Source organism: Macaca mulatta, chromosome 15 (genome assembly GCF_049350105.2).
Source record: "Macaca mulatta isolate MMU2019108-1 chromosome 15, T2T-MMU8v2.0, whole genome shotgun sequence".
Lineage (NCBI taxonomy): Eukaryota > Metazoa > Chordata > Mammalia > Primates > Cercopithecidae > Macaca > Macaca mulatta.
The window spans coordinates 9,169,786-9,190,419 of record NC_133420.1 but is presented as its reverse complement, the minus strand read 5'-3'; the positions used below and the strand labels follow the sequence as shown (position 1 = coordinate 9,190,419).

At 53.9% G+C, this 20,634-nt stretch overlaps 3 protein-coding genes, 2 long non-coding RNA genes and 4 other non-coding genes across 15 annotated transcripts; 6 read left to right on the top strand and 3 right to left on the bottom strand.

Moving 5' to 3' along the window:
• Positions 1-352: 352 nt before the first annotated feature.
• LOC144334990 (uncharacterized) lies at positions 353-3,364 on the bottom strand. The gene is made up of 3 exons (XR_013405335.1): positions 3,069-3,364; positions 969-1,706; positions 353-492 (listed from the first exon to the last, which is right to left on the bottom strand). It is a non-coding gene; the product is annotated as an uncharacterized LOC144334990 (long non-coding RNA).
• LOC144334989 (uncharacterized) lies at positions 1,750-5,511 on the top strand. The gene is made up of 2 exons (XR_013405334.1): positions 1,750-1,820; positions 3,550-5,511. It is a non-coding gene; the product is annotated as an uncharacterized LOC144334989 (long non-coding RNA).
• Positions 4,564-13,602, bottom strand: MED22 (mediator complex subunit 22). 2 transcript variants are annotated; one of them, XM_015116416.3, is made up of 5 exons: positions 11,629-13,602; positions 10,289-10,449; positions 8,801-8,881; positions 7,751-7,959; positions 4,564-5,327 (listed from the first exon to the last, which is right to left on the bottom strand). In XM_015116416.3, exons 2-5 carry the CDS (start codon positions 10,409-10,411, stop codon positions 5,138-5,140), a joined length of 603 nt encoding a protein of 200 aa, XP_014971902.1. In that variant the 5' UTR covers positions 10,412-10,449; positions 11,629-13,602; the 3' UTR covers positions 4,564-5,137.
• Positions 11,872-15,340, top strand: RPL7A (ribosomal protein L7a). Its single transcript, NM_001144039.1, is given in 8 exon segments — positions 11,872-11,907; positions 12,557-12,677; positions 13,176-13,325; positions 13,532-13,672; positions 13,864-13,943; positions 14,226-14,356; positions 14,923-14,992; positions 15,170-15,340. Coding segments are annotated over 8 exon segments (801 nt in total). The 5' UTR covers positions 11,872-11,904; the 3' UTR covers positions 15,275-15,340.
• Positions 13,021-13,095, top strand: LOC114672900 (small nucleolar RNA SNORD24). Its single transcript, XR_003723429.1, has one exon. It is a non-coding gene; the product is annotated as a small nucleolar RNA SNORD24 (small nucleolar RNA).
• Positions 13,715-13,788, top strand: LOC114672891 (small nucleolar RNA SNORD36). Its single transcript, XR_003723422.2, has one exon. It is a non-coding gene; the product is annotated as a small nucleolar RNA SNORD36 (small nucleolar RNA).
• Positions 14,082-14,154, top strand: LOC114672890 (small nucleolar RNA SNORD36). The gene has a single exon (XR_003723421.2). It is a non-coding gene; the product is annotated as a small nucleolar RNA SNORD36 (small nucleolar RNA).
• On the top strand, positions 14,759-14,826 carry LOC114672892 (small nucleolar RNA SNORD36). The gene has a single exon (XR_003723423.1). It is a non-coding gene; the product is annotated as a small nucleolar RNA SNORD36 (small nucleolar RNA).
• On the bottom strand, positions 14,986-20,603 carry SURF1 (SURF1 cytochrome c oxidase assembly factor). Of its 6 annotated transcripts, XM_077967240.1 has the most exons (10): positions 20,531-20,603; positions 20,394-20,445; positions 19,310-19,376; positions 18,631-18,764; positions 18,466-18,548; positions 17,596-17,787; positions 16,582-16,654; positions 16,336-16,498; positions 15,948-16,029; positions 14,986-15,869 (listed from the first exon to the last, which is right to left on the bottom strand). In XM_077967240.1, the coding sequence occupies exons 6-10, from the start codon at positions 17,781-17,783 to the stop codon at positions 15,800-15,802; spliced, it is 576 nt and encodes a 191-aa protein (XP_077823366.1). In that variant the 5' UTR covers positions 17,784-17,787; positions 18,466-18,548; positions 18,631-18,764; positions 19,310-19,376; positions 20,394-20,445; positions 20,531-20,603; the 3' UTR covers positions 14,986-15,799. The 6 variants fall into 6 exon arrangements, with proteins under 6 accessions (XP_077823366.1, XP_077823369.1, XP_002799989.3 ...); XM_077967243.1 differs by lacking the exon at positions 19,310-19,376 and having other exon boundaries at positions 18,631-18,784; positions 20,373-20,445; XM_002799943.4 differs by lacking the exon at positions 19,310-19,376.
• Between the last annotated feature and the right edge of the window lie 31 nt (positions 20,604-20,634).

The following is a 20,634-nucleotide window of genomic DNA, read 5'->3' as shown; positions in this document are numbered from 1 at the left end:
CCAAAGAAAGCCCCAGGGGAAAAGGGAGAAGTGTTGGGCGGGAGGGAGCCGGCGTGTTCAAGGAAGAGCCCCTGCGCAGTGACTTTTGCTCTGAAAAATAGACTTACACACTACGATCTTCCCTCCGCCCCGGGAAAGGAGTCTCGCTCTATTGCCCAGGCTGGAGTGAAGTGGCGAGATCTAGGCTCACTGCAACCTCCGCCTCCCGGGTTCACGCCATTCTCCTGCCTCCGCCTCCCGAGTAGCAGGCGCCCGCCACCACGCCCGGGTAATTTTTTGTATTTTTTAGTAGAGACGGAGTTTTACCGTGTTAGTCAGGATGGTCTCGATCTCCTGACCTCGTGATCCGCCCGCCTCGGCATCCCAAAGTGCTGGGATTACAGGCGTGAGCCACCGCGCCCGGCCTAATTTTTGTATTTTTAGTAGAGACGGGGTTTCACCATATTGGCCAGGCTGGTCTGGAACTCCTGACCTCAGGTGATCCACCCACCTCTGCCTCCCATAGTGCTGGGATTGCAGGCATGAGCCACTGTGCCCGGCCCACACTACGATATTTAACACAAGATGTGGCCTTTATAATAACTCACTAGGGGCAGGAGAAAGGAGAGGTCATGGTCTGAGGCTTGGGACCACCACACCCCAGTTCCTGCACTGGAAAATTACAGGCTCGTTAAGGACCCAGAGCCCCTTCCAGGGCCACCCTGTTGGTCGAGAAGGGAGAACTTGAGTCTTAAATTACAATTTGAAAACGTGGCTGCTAATATATATATATTAGAAACAGTAAGAACTGTTGTATTTGAAACAGAACTAAACTTTCTTCCCCTAACTTCTGCCATGAGGTGATTTAAAAAAATTTTTTTGGCCGGGCACAGTGGCTCACGCCTGTAATCCCAGCACTTTGGGAGGCCAAGGTGGGAGGATCACTTGAGCCCTAGAGTTGGAAACCAGCCTGGGCAACATAGTGAAACCCTGCCTCCACACACACAAAAAATTAAATTAGCCCAGCATGGTGGCCGGCCCCTGTAATCCCACTACTCAGGAGACTGAGAAGAGAGGATCACTTGAACCCGGGAGGCAGAGGTTGCAGTGAGCCAAGATCACGCCACTGCATTCTAGCCTGGAGTGCCAGGTTGTCTCAAGAAACATATACTTTTTTCATTTTTAAAAAAGGCAGTCAAATTTAGCAGTGTGGGGGTTGAATGCCAACTACAGTGATACTAAGGTTAATTAGTTCTGACATCCCACTGCCATTCAGACCAAGCTAGAGGTGATGTTGCATGGGGGATGGGTGTGACGCTGCTGCTGACTCCCCTGAACTGCTGGGTATCTTAACACCATCACCTACTGAGTTCAGAATGGGCATCTGACCCCCCCAAGCCCCATCTCTTCCTCTAACTGCCAACCCTTCTTTCAGTTAAAGCAGCTCCATCCTTCCAGGTGCTTGGGCCAGACCTTGAAACCACTGACTCCTTTCTTATTCCCCACATCCAGTGCTTTAGCAAATCCTGTCAACTGTGCCTTCACAGCACCTTCAGAATCCGACTGGACTCACTCCCATCTCACCACCACTCTGGTCCTGTTTTATTTTTTTGAAACGGGGAGTCTCACTCTTTCTCCCAGGCTGGAGTGCAATGGTATGATCTTGGCTCACTGCAATCTCCACCTCCTGGGTTCAAGTGATTCTCCTGCCTCAGTCTCATAAGTAGCTGGGACTACAGGCGCGTGCCACCATGCCTGGCTAATTTCTTTTTCTTTCTTTCTTTTTTTTTTTTTTTTTTTTTTTTGTTTGAGGTAGTTTTGCTCTTGTTGCCCAGGCTGGAGTGCAGTGGCCCAATCTCGGCTCACTGCAACCTCCGCCTCCTGGGTTCAAGCGAGTCTCCTGCCTCTGCCTCCCGAGCAGCTGAGATTACAGGCATGCGCCACCACGGCTGGCTAATTTTTGTATTTTCAGTAGAGACGGGGTTTCTCCATGTTGGTCAGGCTGGTCTCGAAATCCCGACCTCAAGTGATCTGCCTGCCCCGGCCTCCCAAAGTGCTGAGATTACAGGCGTGAGCCACCACGCCCAGCTAATTTCTATATATTTTTTTTAGTAGAGAAGGGGTTTTGGCATGTTGCCCAGACTAGTCTCAAAACTCCTGACCTTAAGTGATCTGTCCATTTTGGCTTCCCAAAGTTTTGGGATTACAGGCATGAGCCACCATGCCTGACCTGGTCCTGTTCTACATTTTAAGACTCCAAAATAACAACCACATGCAACACACAATAAAAACAGGCATAAAAGCTTTTCAGCTGGAACCGCCATCTTCCAGTAACTGGCCAAAATGACAAACACAAAGGGAAAGAGGAGAGGTACCTGATACGTGTTCTCTAAGCCATTTAGAAAACATGCAGTTGTTCCTTTGGCCACGTGTATGTGAATCAATAAGAAGGGTGATATTGTAGACATTAAGGGAATGGGAACTGTTCAAAAAGGAATGGCCCCCAAGTGTTACCATGGCTCAACTGAAAGAGTCTACAATGTTCCCCAGCATGCTGCTGGCATTGTTGTAAACAAATAAGTTAAGGGCAAGATTCTTGCCAAGAGAATAAATATGTGTAACGAGCACATGAAGGACTCTAAGAGCCGAGATGGCTTCCTGAAACGCGTGAAGGAAAGTGATCATTAAAAGAAGGAAGCCAAAGAGAAAGGTACCCGGATTCAACTGAAGCGCCAGCCTGCTCCACCCAGAGAAGCGTCCTTTGTGAGAACCAATGGGAAGGAGCCTGAGCTGCTGGAAACTCTTCCCTATGAATTCATGGCATCATAGGTGTTAAAAAAAAAAAAAAGAAAAGAAAAAAGACCTCTGGAATAGGAAAAAAAAAAAAAAAAAAAAAGGCATTAAAAAAACTATTTGGGCCGGGCGCAGTGGCTCAAGCCTGTAATCCCAGCACTTTGGGAGGCCGAGATGGGCGGATCACAAGGTCAGGAGATCGAGACCATCCTGGCTAACACGGTGAAACCCCGTCTCTACTAAAAAATACAAAAAACTAGCCGGGCGAGGTGGCTGGCGCCTGAAGTCCCAGCTACTCGGGAGGCTGAGGCAGGAGAATGGCGTAAACCCGGGAGGTGGAGCTTGCAGTGAGCTGAGATCCGGCCACTGCACTCCAGCCTGGGCGACAGAGCGAGACTCCGTCTCAAAAAAAAAAAAAAAAAAAAAAACTATTTGGGGAACAACTGAAAAAATCTGAATGTGACTAGATACTAGAGGATATGGAAATCATCCATTTTGGTTGTGGTGATGGGAGAAGGAGAATGTGCTCAGAGAGGCAAACTGACGAGTACTTCCATGAGCTCAACTGCCCTCAAAATAAAAGGCTTGGGATAAAAGAGTGACATAGACTGAGGATGGGCCAGGGCTTAGGAGCATGGAGGCCACTCCTGACCTTAATACGCATAGTTTTGCTAGAGTCATGGAGACAAAACCTGTCTGACTCAGGCCCAAGAGAACCGCAAATGGGTATCAGCTGCTTCCCTGTGGAGCTCTGCTGCCAAGGGCCAGGAGCTGGAGAGGAAAAGGGGTCAGCAAAGCGGCTTGGCTCTAAGGAGAAATGACTTGATTTTCACATGGGAACGATGGTCCTGGTCAAGCAGAAAACAAAACTGACGGCAGAAGGTCTTACTGCTCAGGTGTTTAGGAGCAGGACGAGTGGGATCCCACCACAAAGTCTGGCCAGTTCCTTCCGGGCTTTCCCTTCGTATATGCTTCCATCTGGTTGTAATATTTTTCTTCCTTAGTGGTTAAGTACAAGGCATTTCCACAGCTAAAACAGTGCAGGAGATCACCACACATATCAATGGGGAAATAATCCCTCAGAGGGAAAGCAACTTCCCTAGGCCACCCCAAAAGCCAGACCCAGAGTCAGGGCTAGGCCTCAGGCTCCTGTCTGTCTAGTGCCTGCTGCTTGGCTGTGAGGTTCTCTGGTTCACGGGGTGACGGGTCAGCTGTGTTCTTACCTGTCCCCAAGGCTGGATCCTGGGCTGTCACCTCATTCATAGATCGGGGAAGATGATGGCCTCCCCATGAGAAGATGAAGCACATGGATGGTGGTGGAGGAATTGGAGGTGGGGGAGTTAGGGGACAGGTGTGCTCCCCTCACACTTCCTGCCCAGTGCTGTGACTTCTACATTTCTAAGGTGAGCCTGGCACCAAAAGACACTGGGTCTAGACTTCCATCAGGTTCAAGTTCTGATTTCTGCCACTTCACTTCCTAGCTCTGTGGCTGTGGGTACACCTCACCCCTTCTAAGTCCACATTCTCTCCTCTCTGAAATATCGGCACTAGGAGCACCGGCTCTGGTGGCAGTGAGGATGAGATGCCAGCAGAGGCACAGGTGCCTGGATGTGCAATGATGGCAGCAGGTCCATTCACTGAATACTGGGGACCTACCAGGTGCCAATGGGGCGAGGGTGACTTCAGGCCAGGCTGTCCTCCAGAGCTGAGGAGCTGCTGCTTGGACAGCTGCTGGGAGACCAAGGGTGGTCCTGAACTGACGAGGAATGAGGAAGAAAGAGGACCAACGCAAAAGGGTGGTGGAGTTTTAATCAAGTCTCATTACAAAGGCAGAATTATGAATGACTCCCACCTAGCTTCCACATGTGTGGGCGGCCGCTGTCACACGCACCTGTCGTGGCATTCAGCCCATGGCACAGACATATGTGGCTCAGGGCAAAAACCAGTGGGTGGGGCTCTGCACAGGAACCCTGGCCTCGGAATGGGAGACCCAGCCTGCCCAACACTGCTCAGAGCCCCTCCCAACTCTGACAACAGGCTCAGGTCAGGACTCCCCTGAAATCACGTGCCCTCCTGCCCCACTGCTGAGATCCCCAACATGCCAGACCTAGCTTGGAAACCTTCTTTCACCTGGTCGGCCAGGAAGGCAGCAAACAGAGATGGTAACTCAGGGAATGATGTGCTGTTCAGAAATGGCTAGGGAAACAACTGTTTCCCTACTGACCTGGCTGGACCCACCCTGGGCTAACAAGCTTCCCAAGGAAGTCCCCAAATGGGAACCTAGGCTGAGAGAAGCAAGGCTATGGCGGCATCCAGAGGGCAGCCTCAGGTTTTGTTCCTGAGAACGAAGGGTGGCCCCGGAGGCTCAGGCATGCTCAGTGGGGCCAGGGCCACCAGCATGAGAGTGGGCAGGGGCTGCCACCTGTAGGGGGCCAGCACTGGGCTCCGGGGACGCCAGCAGAGGGGCCGAGAGGCCATCAGCAGAGTCTGTGTCGAGGTCCAGCCTCCCGTAAGCTTCGCACAGAGGCAGGTCATTAGCTTCGCAAAGGCTTGAGCTTTTCCACCACCAGAAACCCCAGGGAGAGACAGGAGCAGGCAGAGAGGAAAGCCAGGGGAGGGGAGAGCAAGACAGAAGCAGAGTTAAGAAAACACGACCACACCCCAGACCTGCCTTTCCCTTTCTCCACTCCTGCGCCATCTGTCCCGAGTCGGCAGGCCTGGCAGAGAGAGGGGGCCAGCGTTGAGAGCCACCCCAGCATCCTTAAAGGAGGAAGCCGCCCTGGCCCAACCACCAGCAGCTGTGTGACGTCAGCAAGCCCTTCCTGCCCAGCCTCCACGTGGGCCTGTCCTAGCCTATGCTTCCCAGCTGGTGCTGGTCCCCCTCCTCTTGCAAGAAGCTGTCAGGCTGGCAGCCCTCCCTCCTCCCTGACTGCAGAAACCCCAGTGTCACTGCACTGCAAACAGCTCTCGGAGGGCAGAGACTGTCTTCTTTCTGGGTTGGTCGCTACCTGCAACTTAGCCTGAAGGGGGCGACAGCTGGGAACACAGGCCCTGGCACTTCCTGGTAGTGCTACACCAGCCAGGTGGCCTCCAGCAGGCGTCCCCACCTCTAACGCAGGGAATCCTCGCGGCAGCCAGGATGCAGGTGAAGAGCACAGCTAGCCCTTCCCAGGCCCGCAGCTGTGACAGTCCATGCTCGCCTCGTGCTAACCTGCAGGCAGGGGCCCTGGCTTTCCCGCGGCCTGCCTCACCCCTGGCTTCCTCTCTTGCTCCTGCCCTCAGTGTTCAGTCTCAGAACCGTCCTGGGCACAGAGTGGCATCCCGAGGAAAGCGGAGGATAGGCAGAGCCAGAAAGAGCAACTAAACAGCGGAGAGGGGGCAGGCGAGCACGGAGGCACAGCTCATGCGGGATGGGGCGGGGAGCGTAGCGCCCTTTGGGGCACCAACAGGAAGGGACAGAGGAAACTCAGCCCAGCCCTTGTCGCTTAAAGGCAATGTACAGAGGAGGGAGCAACTGCTTCTGCCACAGGAGCTGTGTGAGGCCCCCAGGGGGCGCTGGTGTGGACAACATGCCTGCGGGAGGAGACACAGGCTGGCCTGGAAGCCCCTCTAGGTGAAGCCAAGGGACTGTTGGGGGAGGGCATGGGAAGCCTGGCACACATGTCCTGGGTTTGCGCCCCGCTTTGCTGCAGGGCCGTGGGCAGGTTCCCTCTCTCCCTGCCCCAAGGCAAGGCAGGCAGGCTGAATTACAGGTCCACAGCTGCTCTGTCCAGGGGCCCTCAGCGACAGTGGCTGCCTCCAAGAAACAGACAAACCCAACAGCTGTGGAAGGAGATGCCCAGAAGGGTGTGAAACACCCCAGGACCCCTCTCAGCCACTAGCGTGGAGGAAATGCTGCCTCATATCTGCTGAGTTAATGAGTACTGAGGACCAAATATTCCCCCAGAACACCCTGGAAAACTCTAGAACTGCTGCAGCTGAGCAGTGCCACTGAGCCCAGGACAGGGAAACCAAGTCCCAGGTCATGCTGGCTCTGGACATCTGTGGCTCCCAGCATGGCCACTGGGCAGAAAGGGGCATTTTAAACCCACCACCAGGAAGGTTTGTCCAGGAGAAGGCACAAGATGGACACAGACACTGCATCTGCTGGACTGAATCTTGATTTTCTGAGCTAATGGGGCAGAGTGGAGGGCTTCCCTGTCTCCAGCCTAAGTTTACCCCAGGTAAATGATACATGGACTCTGATTTCTCAGGGCCCCTCCAGCTCAAATGGCCAAAGGTTTCAGCTTCTTACATGGCCCCACGAGGGTCAGGATAATGGGTTTTGACCCTTCTGCATCCCCGGGGCCCAGCATGAGGCCTGGCATGTAGGTCGGCTCCAGCTCCGTGGATAAGGCTGAGTGGGTCAGAAACTAGAGCTCCAACGGCTTTCAAGGCCATTCCCTCATTCCCTGCCTGGGCTTCATCCCCCCACACTCCTATGACTGTCCCTGCCTCCACACTGGGGTTTGGTGACATCCACATGGAATTGTAACCCTGGTGCCCTGGACATAGGTGTGGACCTGACTGCCCAAGAGGGGCTGGCCCAGCCTTGGCTGAAATCTCTACATATGGATTCAGAAGCTAACAGGAGCAGCCCAGCCCCAGAAGGCACTGCCTGAGGAGGAAGGCTCTGGGAAGAGGACCTGCGGGGGATACAGCCAGGCGCCTCCCTTCTCCAGACCCGGCCTATCCGACTGGCATTGAGTCCTGTGGTTTTCATCACACTGCACTGTGGGAAAGGCCCAGGGCCCTGGCAGATGGTTGTGAATTGTCTGTCGATCAAACGCTCTGGTCAGAAGCTCTGCTCTGAAACCCAGGCACGGCTCCACTGCCAAGACCAGCAAGAATTTGAAAAAGCAGAAGGCAGCCTTGCCTGCTGGCCAGGCCCAGGTAGGCGGGCTCCCGTTCTGCATGGGGAGTCCAGCGCTATTTATACCTGGACGAGTAATACTCCTCCTCCAGCTCATAGAGGTCGATGGAGATCTCGTCTCGCAGCGTGATGAGCTTCCGGTCACACTCCTCCTGCAGCGCGCGCAGCTGCTGATTGCGCTGGTCGATGGCCTCATTCACTGAAGGGAAGTCGTTGAGGATCAGGAACTGCTTGAGGTCGGACACCAGCTTCATCAGGGACTCACCGGCTCGGACCTGTGGCCATCAGAACCAGGGCGGGCACAGGGTGAGGGGTGACAGCGGCCCTGCCTGCAGGTGGCTGATGTGGGGCAAGGGATGGCCTCTCTGGGAGCCTCAGCTTCTCATCTGCAAAGTGGGACTCTACCCCTGACCTCCACAGGTTCATTTGTGAGAATTAAGTGAGCCAACTAGGATGTCAGTTCTGCAGGGAAGGCCCTCCCCTCCCTCAGCCTCTGGACTCTGGCTTCACTCCTGCAGGACTGGCCTCCAGTCCAATCATGCAGGTGCACATTCTGCTCATGAAAAACTCAAACCCCACAGATAAAACTACGATCCCATTTTGCCTCCTGCCCCGGGGTGGGGTCAGCATGGCTGCCAGCTGGGCAGAGCTCCTGTGAGACCTTTTGCCGTGCATTTTGAGCCCTGGCCGTGCACCTGCAGGAATATCTGCTCGCTGTGTTTCTCCTGTGATCCGAAGGAATCCAATGGCGCCTACAGTTCCATTCAGCTGTTTGTCTTTTCACTCACAACTGACCTTAGGAACTCGTGAGTTAGCAGGAAGGGCTGCCCTCTTCCTGGCCACTGCACAGCTACAGGACGGGTATGGGCGGCTTTCTGCCCAGCTCTCCTCCAAGTGCCCTACGTGAGGACAGTCTCCTGAGAAATGATTTGCCCCCACCTCATTCTTTAAAGCTGTTGACTGGTGAAACCAAAGCATCTCTACATTTGCCTCCTTCTGCTCCTCGGGGGAAGAAGAGCAGACCAGCCCCAGAACCCCCTACACTCCACCCAGGAAACCCCAGCCGGGACTGATGCTCCTGGAGCCCAGGCTGTGCCCTCCACCCTGGCCACTCACAATGTTGGCGGCTCGCACGTGCATCTCGTAATTGTCCTGTTCACCCTGAGTGGCCCGTGACACCTGCGTCTCGTCCTCAATCTGGGGGCAAACAAGAAAACCTAGAATCAACCCAGTCAAGGCACCCGCACCCCTGGCCCGGCCCAGCCCAGCTTACGGTAACTGTCATCTGACCAGGATGCCCACACTATCCACAACCTGTCTGTGGTGCTGTCTACAGACCTGAGCGCTGTCAGCCAGACCTCTGGCAAGGTTCAATTCCATCCTCTCTTTTTCTGGCCATGAGAGACAACAGGCACCTTGCTCAAGACAAATGGAGGCAACTCACACTGCTTACTGTGCTACATGCAGGGATGGGGGCTTATCTTGGACCAGTCTTTTTGCGCTGTGGGAGCCCTGTCTGGTGGGAACCCTTGTCACTTGCTTGGCATTTGGTAAACTGCTGGATGAGTGAAGGGATGATGTATTTTTTTTTCAGCGACCATTTCCTGATCACTTCCCAGGTGCCAGGCTGTGTCACGCACTTAACCACCATCAGCCCATGACATTTTCACAGAAGCCTGGCCTGCCACCCCTGGTTTACAGGTGGCCAAACGAGGCTGGGACAGACTGGTGTGGTCAAGGAGTCTCAGATGGTGAACAGAGGGGCCAGGAGCCCAGCCAGTGTGTTCGGCTAACCTGGACAGGGCTTCCCAGCAGGTCTTGCAAGGGCTCAGCTCAGGGTGGGTGTCAGGTACCCTCAGCGGTTAAGACCTAGACTTTGTGGGTTCAAATCCTGGCTCAGCCAGTTATGAGCTGAGTCACCTTGGGCAAGTCACTAAGTCTCCTGGGCCTGGGTTTCCTCCTGAAATGAAGAGGACAACAGTGCCCACCTCACAGACTCCTCATGAAGATTCAGCAGAACAGGCACAGACAGCCTCACAACGTGGTTTGACACATGGCAAGCACTTAGTACATGCCAGCGTCCATACTTATCATCATTGCTTATGGAGCCTGCAGGTCTGCAGCAGCCAGGAAGGATCCAGCCCAGCTGCAGCAGTCAGCAGGCTTGCAGGCCCCAGTGCCAACCGCTCCACCTGCCTGGAGGGCCCCCCACTTCTCCCCTCAGTCTGCTTTTCTCCTGCTCACTGGCTCTGTGCCCAAGTAAGTGTTTTACACAGGTAAACTCACCAGTCATCATAAGGTCATTGTGGGGTCATCATAAGGACCCCACAAAGCAGGAGAAACTAAAGCACTAAAAAGTGAAATCTCCACCCAAACCCATACTGTTAGTAAGGGCTGGACGTGGGGCCGCGGCAGTCCAGCCAGAGTCCCCTTGCGCTGCTTTGCCAGGACGTGCCATTATTTGGTGTATCTACTGACCAGCTCCCTGTGCACTGGGTGCTTCCTGCCTGGAACACTATTCACTCACGCTGCTCAGCCCCTGGCCTCTCCTATCTCCATCTCTTCCCAAACCCTGCTCCCCTTGGTGGTCCCCCCCACCCCCACCTTGGCGGTCTTGATGATCTCGGTGAAGTTATCCATGATGGACTTAATGTCATCCTTCAGCCGCTTGTTGTAGGACTGCAGCAGCGTCTCCTTGCTCTGGGGCAGGGCTCTCTGCTGGGCCATGGCCGAGCCTCAGGCAGCGCAGCGGGAAGACCTGGGACCTTAGAGTGCAGCACAGACCTCTGAGTGCAGGCAGAGTCAACCCAGGCACCCTCTATGCCCCAACCTTAGCAGGACACACCCTCTATGCCCCAACCTTAGCAGATTTCTGGGGATTCCCTTTCTGCCAATAAAGTCAATCACTGAAACACAGATGAACTCAGTCCATCAGCAGGCACTGCAGGGGGGTTCCAGGACTCTCCTCTGGCCCCGCCTTTGCCAGAGCAAGCTCATCCTGGAACTCCTGGCCAGCCCTCCAAGCCCTGTCCAGGGCTGCAGTCCAAACTTCATATCCAGGCCCACAGAGTGTCCCAGAGAGGCCTGCAAGCTCATCACCAGCCCCTGGCATAACTTCTTAGCCCGCCGCCACCCTCACCACGCCCTCCCATCCGAGGAGTCCTTCTGCACCGCCTACATCCACGCTTTCCTTCCATTCCCACTCCGGCTGCCCCGCTCCCTCCATTCTCTGCGCGGCGGCGAAGAGGTCCTAAAAAGTGGTCATTCCGGCCGGGCGCGGTGGCTCACGCCTGTAATCCCAGCACGGGAGGCCAAGGCAGGGATCACCTGAGGTCAGGAGTTTGAGACTAAAAACTAGCCTGACCAACATACTGAAACCCCGTCTCTACTGAAAATACAAAAATTAGCGGGGAGTGGTGGTGGGCGCCTGTAGTCCCAGCTACTCGGGAGGCTGAGGCAGGAGAACCGCTTGAACCCGGGAAGCACAGGTTGCAGTGAGCCGAGACCACGCCACTGCACTCCAGCCTGGGCGACAAGGGGAGACTACCTCAAAAAAAAAAGGGGGGGGGGCCATTCCACTCCCTCGCTTAACATCCCTCATGGCTCCTCCACCGGGACAAGGGGCTCAAGCCCCGCGCGCCTCTCGGCCTCTGATGTAAGCCGCACTGGACAGCCTCGGCGCTGGACCTGCCTGGCCTTCGGGCCGGGCCTCTGCGCGCGGTGCTCAGGGAGGGTCCGGGGCCCCCTAGGTTCGCGGCCTGGCGCACGGCCGAGCGGACTCCTGGAAGCACTCGCGTTGTTTGTGCCCATTTTTGACGGGGTGGGGGAATTAAGTCACACGTAGGAAAGTGGATCCCCGACCTCTGCGCCTACGCACCCACACACCCCCCACCTCCATCCCCACTCCCCACTACACCCTCATAACCACCCCAGCGCCCGCGCACCAGATGCCGCGTCCGCCGGGTCGGCCTGGGGCGGGGTGGACAAGTGCCTCTGGGACCCGCACTTTCCCGCGTCTCTCCCCCGGCCGGGCCTGCCCGCCGCAGCGTCTCTTCCCCGCCGCGCCGCAGCCTCTCGGCCCCGCCTCGATTTTTACATTTACAGGAGTGCTGTTGCTTTAAATCTGAAATCCCGTGCCAGTATCAACTCTCGCGATCTCCAAGGCCGCATACAAATTACCCACAATTCCCTTTTCTTTCTCTTTCCTCCCGCCGCCCAAGATGGTGAGTGAGTGCTGTTTTCGTGCCACTATAGCCAGGTCTCTGGTGTATCCGCTGCCATCCTCCTCCAGGCGCGACCGCGGAGGGCCTCCTGCTCCGCCTGGCGCCAGGAGAGCCCTGCCCGGTGTGGCGCGGAGACATTGAGATGGACTAGAGCCCCGGGCGGCCGGGAGTGGGATGCGTTGATCCCGGTGTTGCTGGGCTGGGGGAGGAGGGCCTGGAGCGCCGCAATGCGCGGTTCGGAGTGGACGGGGCCGAGGCGCCCGGAGCCTTAGCATCTCCTGGGCTTCCTGGGGGCCGCTCCATAGGTCTTGAGTGACGAGTTCTGAGCCCTCCCCGTTGCTTCCAGAACCTGCGGGGCAGCGATCCAGAGGGATCATGAGTTCGGGGCGTCTCCTGGGTTGGCGACGCGAAGAGAGCGTAGCCTCGGGCTTAGCCGGGCTCCGGCCGCTCGGGGTTCCTGGGGCTGCGTGCTCTTGCTGATGTGAGACACTCCTGTCGAGGGGTGGTGCTGGGGGGCTGCAGAACGCTGCTCGCCGGCCTCGTTCAGGCAGGGGCTGTCGGCGCCCTGTTTTGGAGGAGCCAGCCTGAGACCTACCCCGGACAAAACGAGTGGAGGCGGCGGTTTAACTGACGTTTCCTTTCTGCCCAGCCGAAAGGAAAGAAGGCCAAGGGAAAGAAGGTGGCTCCGGCCCCTGCTGTCGTGAAAAAGCAGGAGGCCAAGAAAGTGGTGAATCCCCTGTTTGAGAAAAGACCTAAGAATTTTGGCATTGGTGAGTAACGGCAGAATGAAAACTGTTTTCCCAAGGGAAAAGGGTAATTGGGTTGTGTCGTATTCTGTAGGTTTTAGTGGGTGTAAAGTGGTCGCAGTCCTTAACCCGTGTCTCTTAGAGACGGGGGTAATGATGATACATGTTCCTTGCTTTCATTGGGAGTTGCTGAGTGAGCATTCATCTCAGTAGGGTAGTGACCTTGGATTCAGCTTAGCCATCCGGAAACAAGTACAGTAGCATTGTCACGGCGAAGCACTAGAACAACAATTCTGCTGTACTTGGTGGCGCCTTGGCTTGTTAGATGAGGAAAAGCATCGTGCTCTCGGGTTCTCAGGTGTTTGTGTGCAGATGATGTAAAAGAATATTTGCTATCTGAAAGATGGTGATGACGTTTTAAACCACCAAGATCGCTGATGCACCAACACCCTTCTTGGTGGCCCCAGACATGAACTTGACATGGGATTTGAATCTCACTCGATGTCACCCTTTATTTTTCAGGACAGGACATCCAGCCCAAAAGAGACCTCACCCGCTTTGTGAAATGGCCTCGCTATATCAGGTTGCAGCGGCAGAGAGCCATCCTCTATAAGCGGCTGAAAGTGCCTCCTGCTATTAACCAGTTCACCCAGGCCCTGGACCGCCAAACAGGTGAGGTTCTGTGGTGTGGAAAGAGTTTCTCAGGCAAGGATTCCTTATTTCATCCAGAACATGAGGGTGGATGGCCTTAGGTTTCTTGAACTGCATCTGTCATTACATTATAGTCATCATATAGCAGGACAGTGGTCTAGCATTTGTATTAAGTGACAAGGATTAGAACCTTGACTGCAAGCCTAAACTGAAGAGTGTTTTTCCAGCTACTCAGCTGCTTAAGCTGGCCCACAAGTACAGACCAGAGACAAAACAAGAGAAGAAGCAGAGGCTGTTGGCCCGGGCCGAGAAGAAAGCTGCTGGCAAAGGGGATGTCCCCACTAAAAGACCACCTGTCCTTCGAGCAGGTGAGTAGGCCCCACCTTAGGGTGAACACTGGGGGCAGGCTGTTGCAGTGATGTAGAATTTTTTCGCCTGAAATCACTGTGAAGAGTAAAACCGAGCTTTTTAACACTGAGTCAACAGCTGAGCCCAGCAGCTTCTTGTGAGGGGAGCAGGCCCTGTCTGTGGTTACTTACAAAGTGGTTGTGTGTTCTAGGAGTTAACACCGTCACCACCTTGGTGGAGAACAAGAAGGCTCAGCTGGTGGTGATTGCACATGACGTAGATCCCATCGAGGTGCGTTTGCCTGTTGACTGCTAACCCAAGGGCTTCTGTGTCAGTATTAGGAAGAGAGAGTAGGTCTAATGCCAAGTCAGTGGTGGGACTGAAGTGGATGAGGACAGTACTGACACAGATCCAGCACATGCATGGCTCTTGCAATGATGTGAATCTCTCACTGAATTCAACCTTGAAGTGCAAATCCATGAGCTTTTTAACCCTGAGCAGTTGCCACCAAGCGAACTCTGAAATTTACTGCTTTTGGTCAAAATACACTCTTCAGCTAATGCTTTCTTCCAGCTGGTTGTCTTCTTGCCTGCCCTGTGTCGTAAAATGGGGGTCCCTTACTGCATTATCAAGGGGAAGGCCAGACTGGGCCGTCTAGTCCACAGGAAGACCTGCACCACTGTCGCCTTCACACAGGTGAACTCGTAAGTACACAGCCTGGCCCCAAACCTCCCCTAGCTCATTTAATCCATGTCTCACGGTTGTTTCCTCTTGCCTTAAAGGCCAATCTTTTAGTTTAAGAAATACATTTGCCGGATGCAGTGGCTCACGCCTGTAATCCCAGCACTTTGGGAGGCCGAGGTGGGTGGATCACGAAGTCAGGAGATTGAGACCATCCTAACATGGTGAAACCCCATCTCTACTAAAAAATACAAAAAAAATTAGCCAGGCGTGGTGGCGGGCACCTGTAGTCCCAGCTGCTGAGGCAGGAGAATGGCATGAACCCTGGAGGCGGAGCTTGCAGTGAGCCGAGATTGAGCCACTGTACTCCAGCCTGGGCGACAGAGCGAGACTCTGTCTCAAAAAAAAAAAATGTATTTGAACTTTTGCCAGTGATGGTTAAGAATTTCTTCACCTGAATAAACCATGTGGTCAACATTGTATCTGAGGCAAAAGATTGTCTTGAGCTAAAACTGAAGATATTTCTGCGTTCTAAAGGGGAAACTAAGACCAAAAAAGCCCCACTTTTGTTTTCCCTCCTGCCTTTTAGGGAAGACAAAGGCGCTTTGGCTAAGCTGGTGGAAGCTATCAGGACCAATTACAACGACAGATACGATGAGGTAAGAGCTTTACACAAAATATTGTCATGCACAAATCATTTTACCAAATAACTGGCTGGCTTAACTTACGAGAAGTTCTGACGATCAGCTTGTAACAGTCCAACAGAATAACGCAACTAATAACCTTGAAAATATCAGAAAACAAGTCAAGCTGACCGCCTCTTTCTGTCTTTTCAGATCCGCCGTCACTGGGGCGGCAATGTCCTGGGTCCCAAGTCTGTGGCTCGTATCGCCAAGCTCGAAAAGGCAAAGGCTAAAGAACTTGCTACTAAGCTGGGTTAAATGTACACTGTTGAGTTTTCTGTACATAAAAATAATTAAAATTCAAATTTTCCTTCAGCCAGCGTCTGTTGAGTATCTTCGGTTGAATCTTATTTGGGGCTAAGAAGTACCCTTTTTTTGAGATAGCCTCACTCTGTTGCCCAGGCTGGAGTTGCAGTGATGTGATCTCACAGCAACCTTCGCCTCCCAGGTTCAGGATATTCTGGTGCCTCAGCATCCCAGGTGGCTGGCTGATTCATGTTAGCCAGGCTGGTCTCAGCTCTTGACTTCAAGTGAGCCACCACACCTGGTCCTTCCTGCCCTTATATATTCTTACACCAGGCGTTTTGTTTCCTAGAGATGTACCTTGCGTGTCAAGTTTTGGGAAAGTTCTTTGGACTGAAACCAAGCCAGGATTTTATCATCAACCAGTCATGAGCTCATTTAAGGTAGAAGGCCAGAACTTTATACCAGCAGCACATGATCCAGCATAAAGGCAGTCTTTTTACTTCATTATTCAGGGACAGGGCTTTAGCAGCTGATCTGTCACACACCAGGTGTCCCACGTAGGAATTTCTTAAACCACAGGTATGATGTAGCTGCAGAGAGTCCATACCTTGGGGTTGAAAGAAAGCTGGCATTAGCAGGCTGCTGGGCTGAAGGGGAGGGAGCCAGAGGGTCACTGGGGACTCACCAGGTCACGATGTACTGCAGATGCTCGTTCCTCAGAGTAACTCTGGTTTGCCCTCCAATGGGTCCTCCAGGGACTGTGCTCTCTGCAGAGACAGCAGACTTGAAGTCCACCCTCTGCTGCCTGCCAGCCTCTGCACTACTTCCTAGTGGTTGTCATTTTTGTGTGGCCAGTTGGAAGTCCTGTATGGCCTTTACCTTGGGTGACCATCCCCAGCCTTGTCTGCTCAGTACTTGCCGAGGTTCCTCTTTGCTGAGTTGCTGCCCGCCCCCCCTCCATATACACACATGCGAGAACATAAGCCACGGCAGTGACTGGGCAATGAGAGTTAGGAGGAAGGACAGTTATTGACAAAAGCTACTTATTCCGGGGTGGGCTGGTCACAACGTACGGAAGTTGGCGTCAATGAAGATGGGCTCTGCGCCTGTGATTCTGGCCATAGCTTCCAGGTCCCGGTAATACCAGTGGTTCCCTTCTGGATTGTTCTCGGGGACAAAAGGTTGCCTGGTTTCTGTCAGCCTCACCATCCCAATGAGGTCCACTTCTCCCTCAATCTATAAAGGAAGGTGTGAGACTGCACAGAGCCTGGCGGACTCCCAGAGCCTTCTCTAAAGTAGGAAGGGTCCATGTCCCTTACCTGGCCTTTCTGCCGGGTTTCAGGATTCACTTTCTTCCTGGGAACGAACCCTCTATTAACCAGGATGGTGGTTCTAGGGTAATGAAAGGACTATGTCAGGTGGGGAGGGTTTTTGAATGAACACGGTCACTCAGGCACCCATAGGAACAACTAGAGCACCAAGGAAGGCTTTTAAAACAGGACTGGCTCAGGGGAGCCCTGGCAGTGCCACACAGGCAGTCTTCCTCTCTTGAGGCCCCTTCGTGGTCAGTAAAAGCCTCCCTGAAAAATGCGGCTTTCCCCCTCTATCTCTGCATCTTGTGGTCTACCCACTCCAGTGTGCAACTGGTGAGCAACACTGCCATCCAAGAGTAGACCCCACACCTCTCCCCTGAACTGTGGCAATGGCTGTCTCCAATCCCTCATAACCAGGGCAGCCGTGAGGAACAACCCTGTCACCCCAGCCTGCTGGAGATGAGCATTTGGGCCCTATCCCAGGCCTAAAACAGGAACCCATGGGTTAACAAGAGCCCCAGTTATTTTCTTTTGTACGTGAATCCTCCAGTTCCCCAGTTAATCACACAGGTGCTCCTGTACCTATCATTTGCTTTGCCTGGAATGTTCTTCCCATCTCTTAACGCCCCCTAGGGAACCATCCCTGCCTCCACTCCCTCAAGGTAGAGCTGAGGTCCTTTCTCTTGAATTCCTCTCAACTGGCCTCTCTTCATAGTCCGCTATCATCTAATGTGTGGGCAACTGGAGAGTTCTCCAGAGGAGGGGCCCCTGTTTCACGAATCCCTCCTTTCCCTTCAGAGGTCAACATATAGAAATTACCCAGTCATAAATGAGCCAGCTGAGAAGGTTAAGTCAATGTCACAATTAGAGACTTAAACGATGCAAGGAATTGAATCTTCTGGGTACCTTGGGTTCCTCAGGGTCTTACCAAGGTTAGGGATTGTGAAGGAAATAGTGATGTAAATTAGCATACCCCGACTGCCTCTGCCAGGACAGCCAGCTCCCACATACCCTACTCACCCCAGGTCAGTGCAGTGGAAGGGAGTGACCACATAGGCCCCACTCTGAGTTGAGGAGGAGATGCGGCCAGCCTCCCAGGCCTCCCGGGCAGGGTCCACCATGGTCCGGGGCATCATATACAGCTCCTTGGAGTGGTCAAAGCACCCCTTGACCTTCACTGGCCTATACTCCATATTTTTCAGTTCCATTGGGCTGCATGGAGATAAGAACAGTGGCCGAGCAAGGTTTGGCTGGAAAACGAATCCCCTAATGAGGGTGGCAAGGCAAAGGGCATGCGCTCTAAAGGGGAAGTGGCCCTCATGCCATGTGGGAATGGGGATCTGCACTGCCAGAGTCCAGCTTTACAAGAGAAGCTAAAAATCTGGACTCCTCAATGAATATGTGAAATTTAAAAAAAATATGTGGGCCAAAATCCCACCTGCAAGCCAAATCTGGCATACTGTTTGCTACTCTGAATGGCAAATGTGGTTGAATATACCTGTCTCTGTAGGGCATATTCTAGGGAGAGAGCAGACAAATCATTTAGGGCACTTTTTCAAAAGACCACCCTCACAGTGAGACCTACATTATCTGTCCTCAGCCACAGAGCCTTGGGTCCTGTGGAGGATAAGTTCACTACACCTGAAAAAAGGGTGACACCCAGGATGCAAAGTAAGACTTTCCTCCATATGTCAGGAGGTGGCCTCAGGTAGCTTCACAAGGGCAGTCACGTGTCAAGAGCAAGCCCAACAGGATGACTGATGAGAGCTCCACCTGAGGTCAAGGCAGTGACTAAAAGTCCCGCCAAAAGGGGCAGGCTGGCCAGCAGAAGCCAGGGCTCTGCTGTTGAACTCAAGTGAGACTGGCCCTGGGGGGCAGCCACATACTCACTCTGCTGGCAGAGGGACAGGCTCAGCCAGAACTCGAGACTCCAACTCTGCAATCAGGTTCAGCTTCCACTTCCGACGTTGGACCTGCAGTGACAGAGCATAAGCCCAAGCAGATGGCAGCTGGGTCAAGGGCCCAGAGTTATGCACACCAGATGCCAGTCTTTACCTGCCATGTCCCCAAGCCAAAGGCAGTCACAGGGATGAGGAGCAGGACCCACTGAAGAAAGGAGTCATCTTCCGCTTTTGTGGCAGATGCTTCTGCTGCAGAACTGCCACATCTGCTTGGCCTCCAGGCCACCCCTGGAGAAAGTTTCACAACACTGACATGGGGCCAGGAGCCCTTGAACAGATAACCTGGAGCAGCCAGTTCCAAGATAGACTCCAGTACTACCAATCAAAACCTGCTTCCTAGAGCCAACTAGCAGCACCTGTACACAGCCCAGCTCCTAACCCAGTGCCCAGGACATGGCACACACTGAGTATGTTTGCCAACTGAGTGAGATCTAGGGCTCAGTGCTGGCTTGGCCACCAACCACGACCCTGGGTAACTCATGCCTTTTTACTCAAGAATATAGATGTATTCCACTGCGCTAAGATGCACCATTCATCCATTCAAAATGCATTTAATAAATAGCTACAGTTGGCCGGGCGTGGTGGCTCACGCCCATAATCCCAGCACTTTGGGAGGCCAAGGCGGGCAGATCACAAGGTCGGGAGTTTGAGACCAGCCTGACCAATATGGGAAAACCCTGTCTCTACTAAAAATACAAAAATCAGCCTGGCATGGTGGCACATGCCTGTAATCCCAACTACTCGGGAGGCTGAAGCAGGAAAATCGCTTGAACCTGGGAGGAGGTGGTTGCTGTGAGCAGATTGTTCCACTGCACTCCAGCCTGGGCAATTAGAGCGAACCTGTCTCAAAAAATAAAAAACAAAAAATAAGCAGCTACAGTTACTAAGTAGCTTAGCCAGGCACTAGTGGTTATTGTGTTATGTAGAGAAACATGTCAGCTCAGAGTAATGGCTCACAGAGCTCTCTTAACAGCTTTCCATTTTTACAACTCATCGTAAATGTGAAGATGGAAGAATGTACACAGAAGGTGCCTTTAAGCTCTCAGAGGGTGAGTCCCATCCGCTGAAAAGCACCAGCGACCTTGCCGATACTATTTATTAAAAAAAAAAAAAAAAAAGGACGGGCACGGTGGCTCACACCTGTAATCCCAGCACTTTGGGAGGCCGAGGCGGGCGGAGCACGAGGTCAGGAGATCGAGACCATCCTGACTAACACGGTGAAACCCCGTCTCTACTAAAAATACACACACACAAAATTAGCTGGGTGTGGTGACGGGCGCCTGTAGTCCCAGCGACTCGGGAGGCTGAGGCAGGAGAATGGCGTGAACCTGGGAGGCGGAGCTTGCAGTGAGCCGGGATAGCTCCACTGCACTCTAGCCTGGGCAACAGCGCGAGACTCCGTCTCAAAAAAAAAAAAAAAAAAAACGCAGGTCTGCGGCAGGCTTGCACAGCACTCTACACATGGCAAAATAACCTGTGCTGCACACTGAGAGGAACACGTAAGCCGCAGTGTTTAGATGCGCTTTACTTTCAGAGCCCTGGGCTTTCAGCCTGGGCTGGCCACCCATTAGCTGGATGTGACGTTAGAAAGTAATTCTCGAGCCTTCTCTGTAACATAGGAACGACCAAGGAGCTACCCCTCGCGTTGTTGTGAGGACAAAGCGCTCGCTACATGCCCGGCACACGACCACAGTTCCACTGAAAGCATTTTAATATGGAACTTGTCACTCCCAGGGAACCTCCGCTCAGCCGGCAGTTGGCTCATTTCAATCCCCACGACACTCCTTCAAAGCGCAGGGCAGACAGCAGGTGGCTCTGCCCATGCGCCTAGATCACCGCCCGGCCTGCGGCCCTCACCTGGGCGCGGGGACATCCCGAGGACGCTCCTCCAGGCGGCGCTGGCAGGGGCCTGCGGACACGGACGGGCGGGCTGAGCTCCGGGACCCCTCCCCTCGCCCCGTACCGCCCTCTCGTCCCCGGCGCCCCGCGCTCACCCGTCCCAGCCCCGCCGCCCGCAGCCCCAGCTGCAGCGCAGCCACCGCCGCCATCGCACCCGGCCCCGCGGGCTCTTCCGGGACGCAGGAGGCATCTGCTTCCG

Coding starts and splice junctions, on each gene's coding strand:
- MED22 (XM_015116416.3), bottom strand. CDS start 10,411: ATGGCCCAGCAGAGAGCCCTGCCCCAGAGCAAGGAGACGCTGCTGCAG. Junction 8,882..10,288: donor AGATCATCAAGACCGCCAAG/GTGGGGGTGGGG, acceptor GTTTGCCCCCAG/ATTGAGGACGAGACGCAGGT. Junction 7,960..8,800: donor ACGTGCGAGCCGCCAACATT/GTGAGTGGCCAG, acceptor TGATGGCCACAG/GTCCGAGCCGGTGAGTCCCT.
- SURF1 (XM_002799943.4), bottom strand. CDS start 20,584: ATGGCGGCGGTGGCTGCGCTGCAGCTGGGGCTGCGGGCGGCGGGGCTG. Junction 20,446..20,530: donor GGGCGGCGGGGCTGGGACGG/GTGAGCGCGGGG, acceptor CCGTGTCCGCAG/GCCCCTGCCAGCGCCGCCTG. Junction 15,870..15,947: donor CTGCAGTACATCGTGACCTG/GTGAGTCCCCAG, acceptor TTCAACCCCAAG/GTATGGACTCTCTGCAGCTA.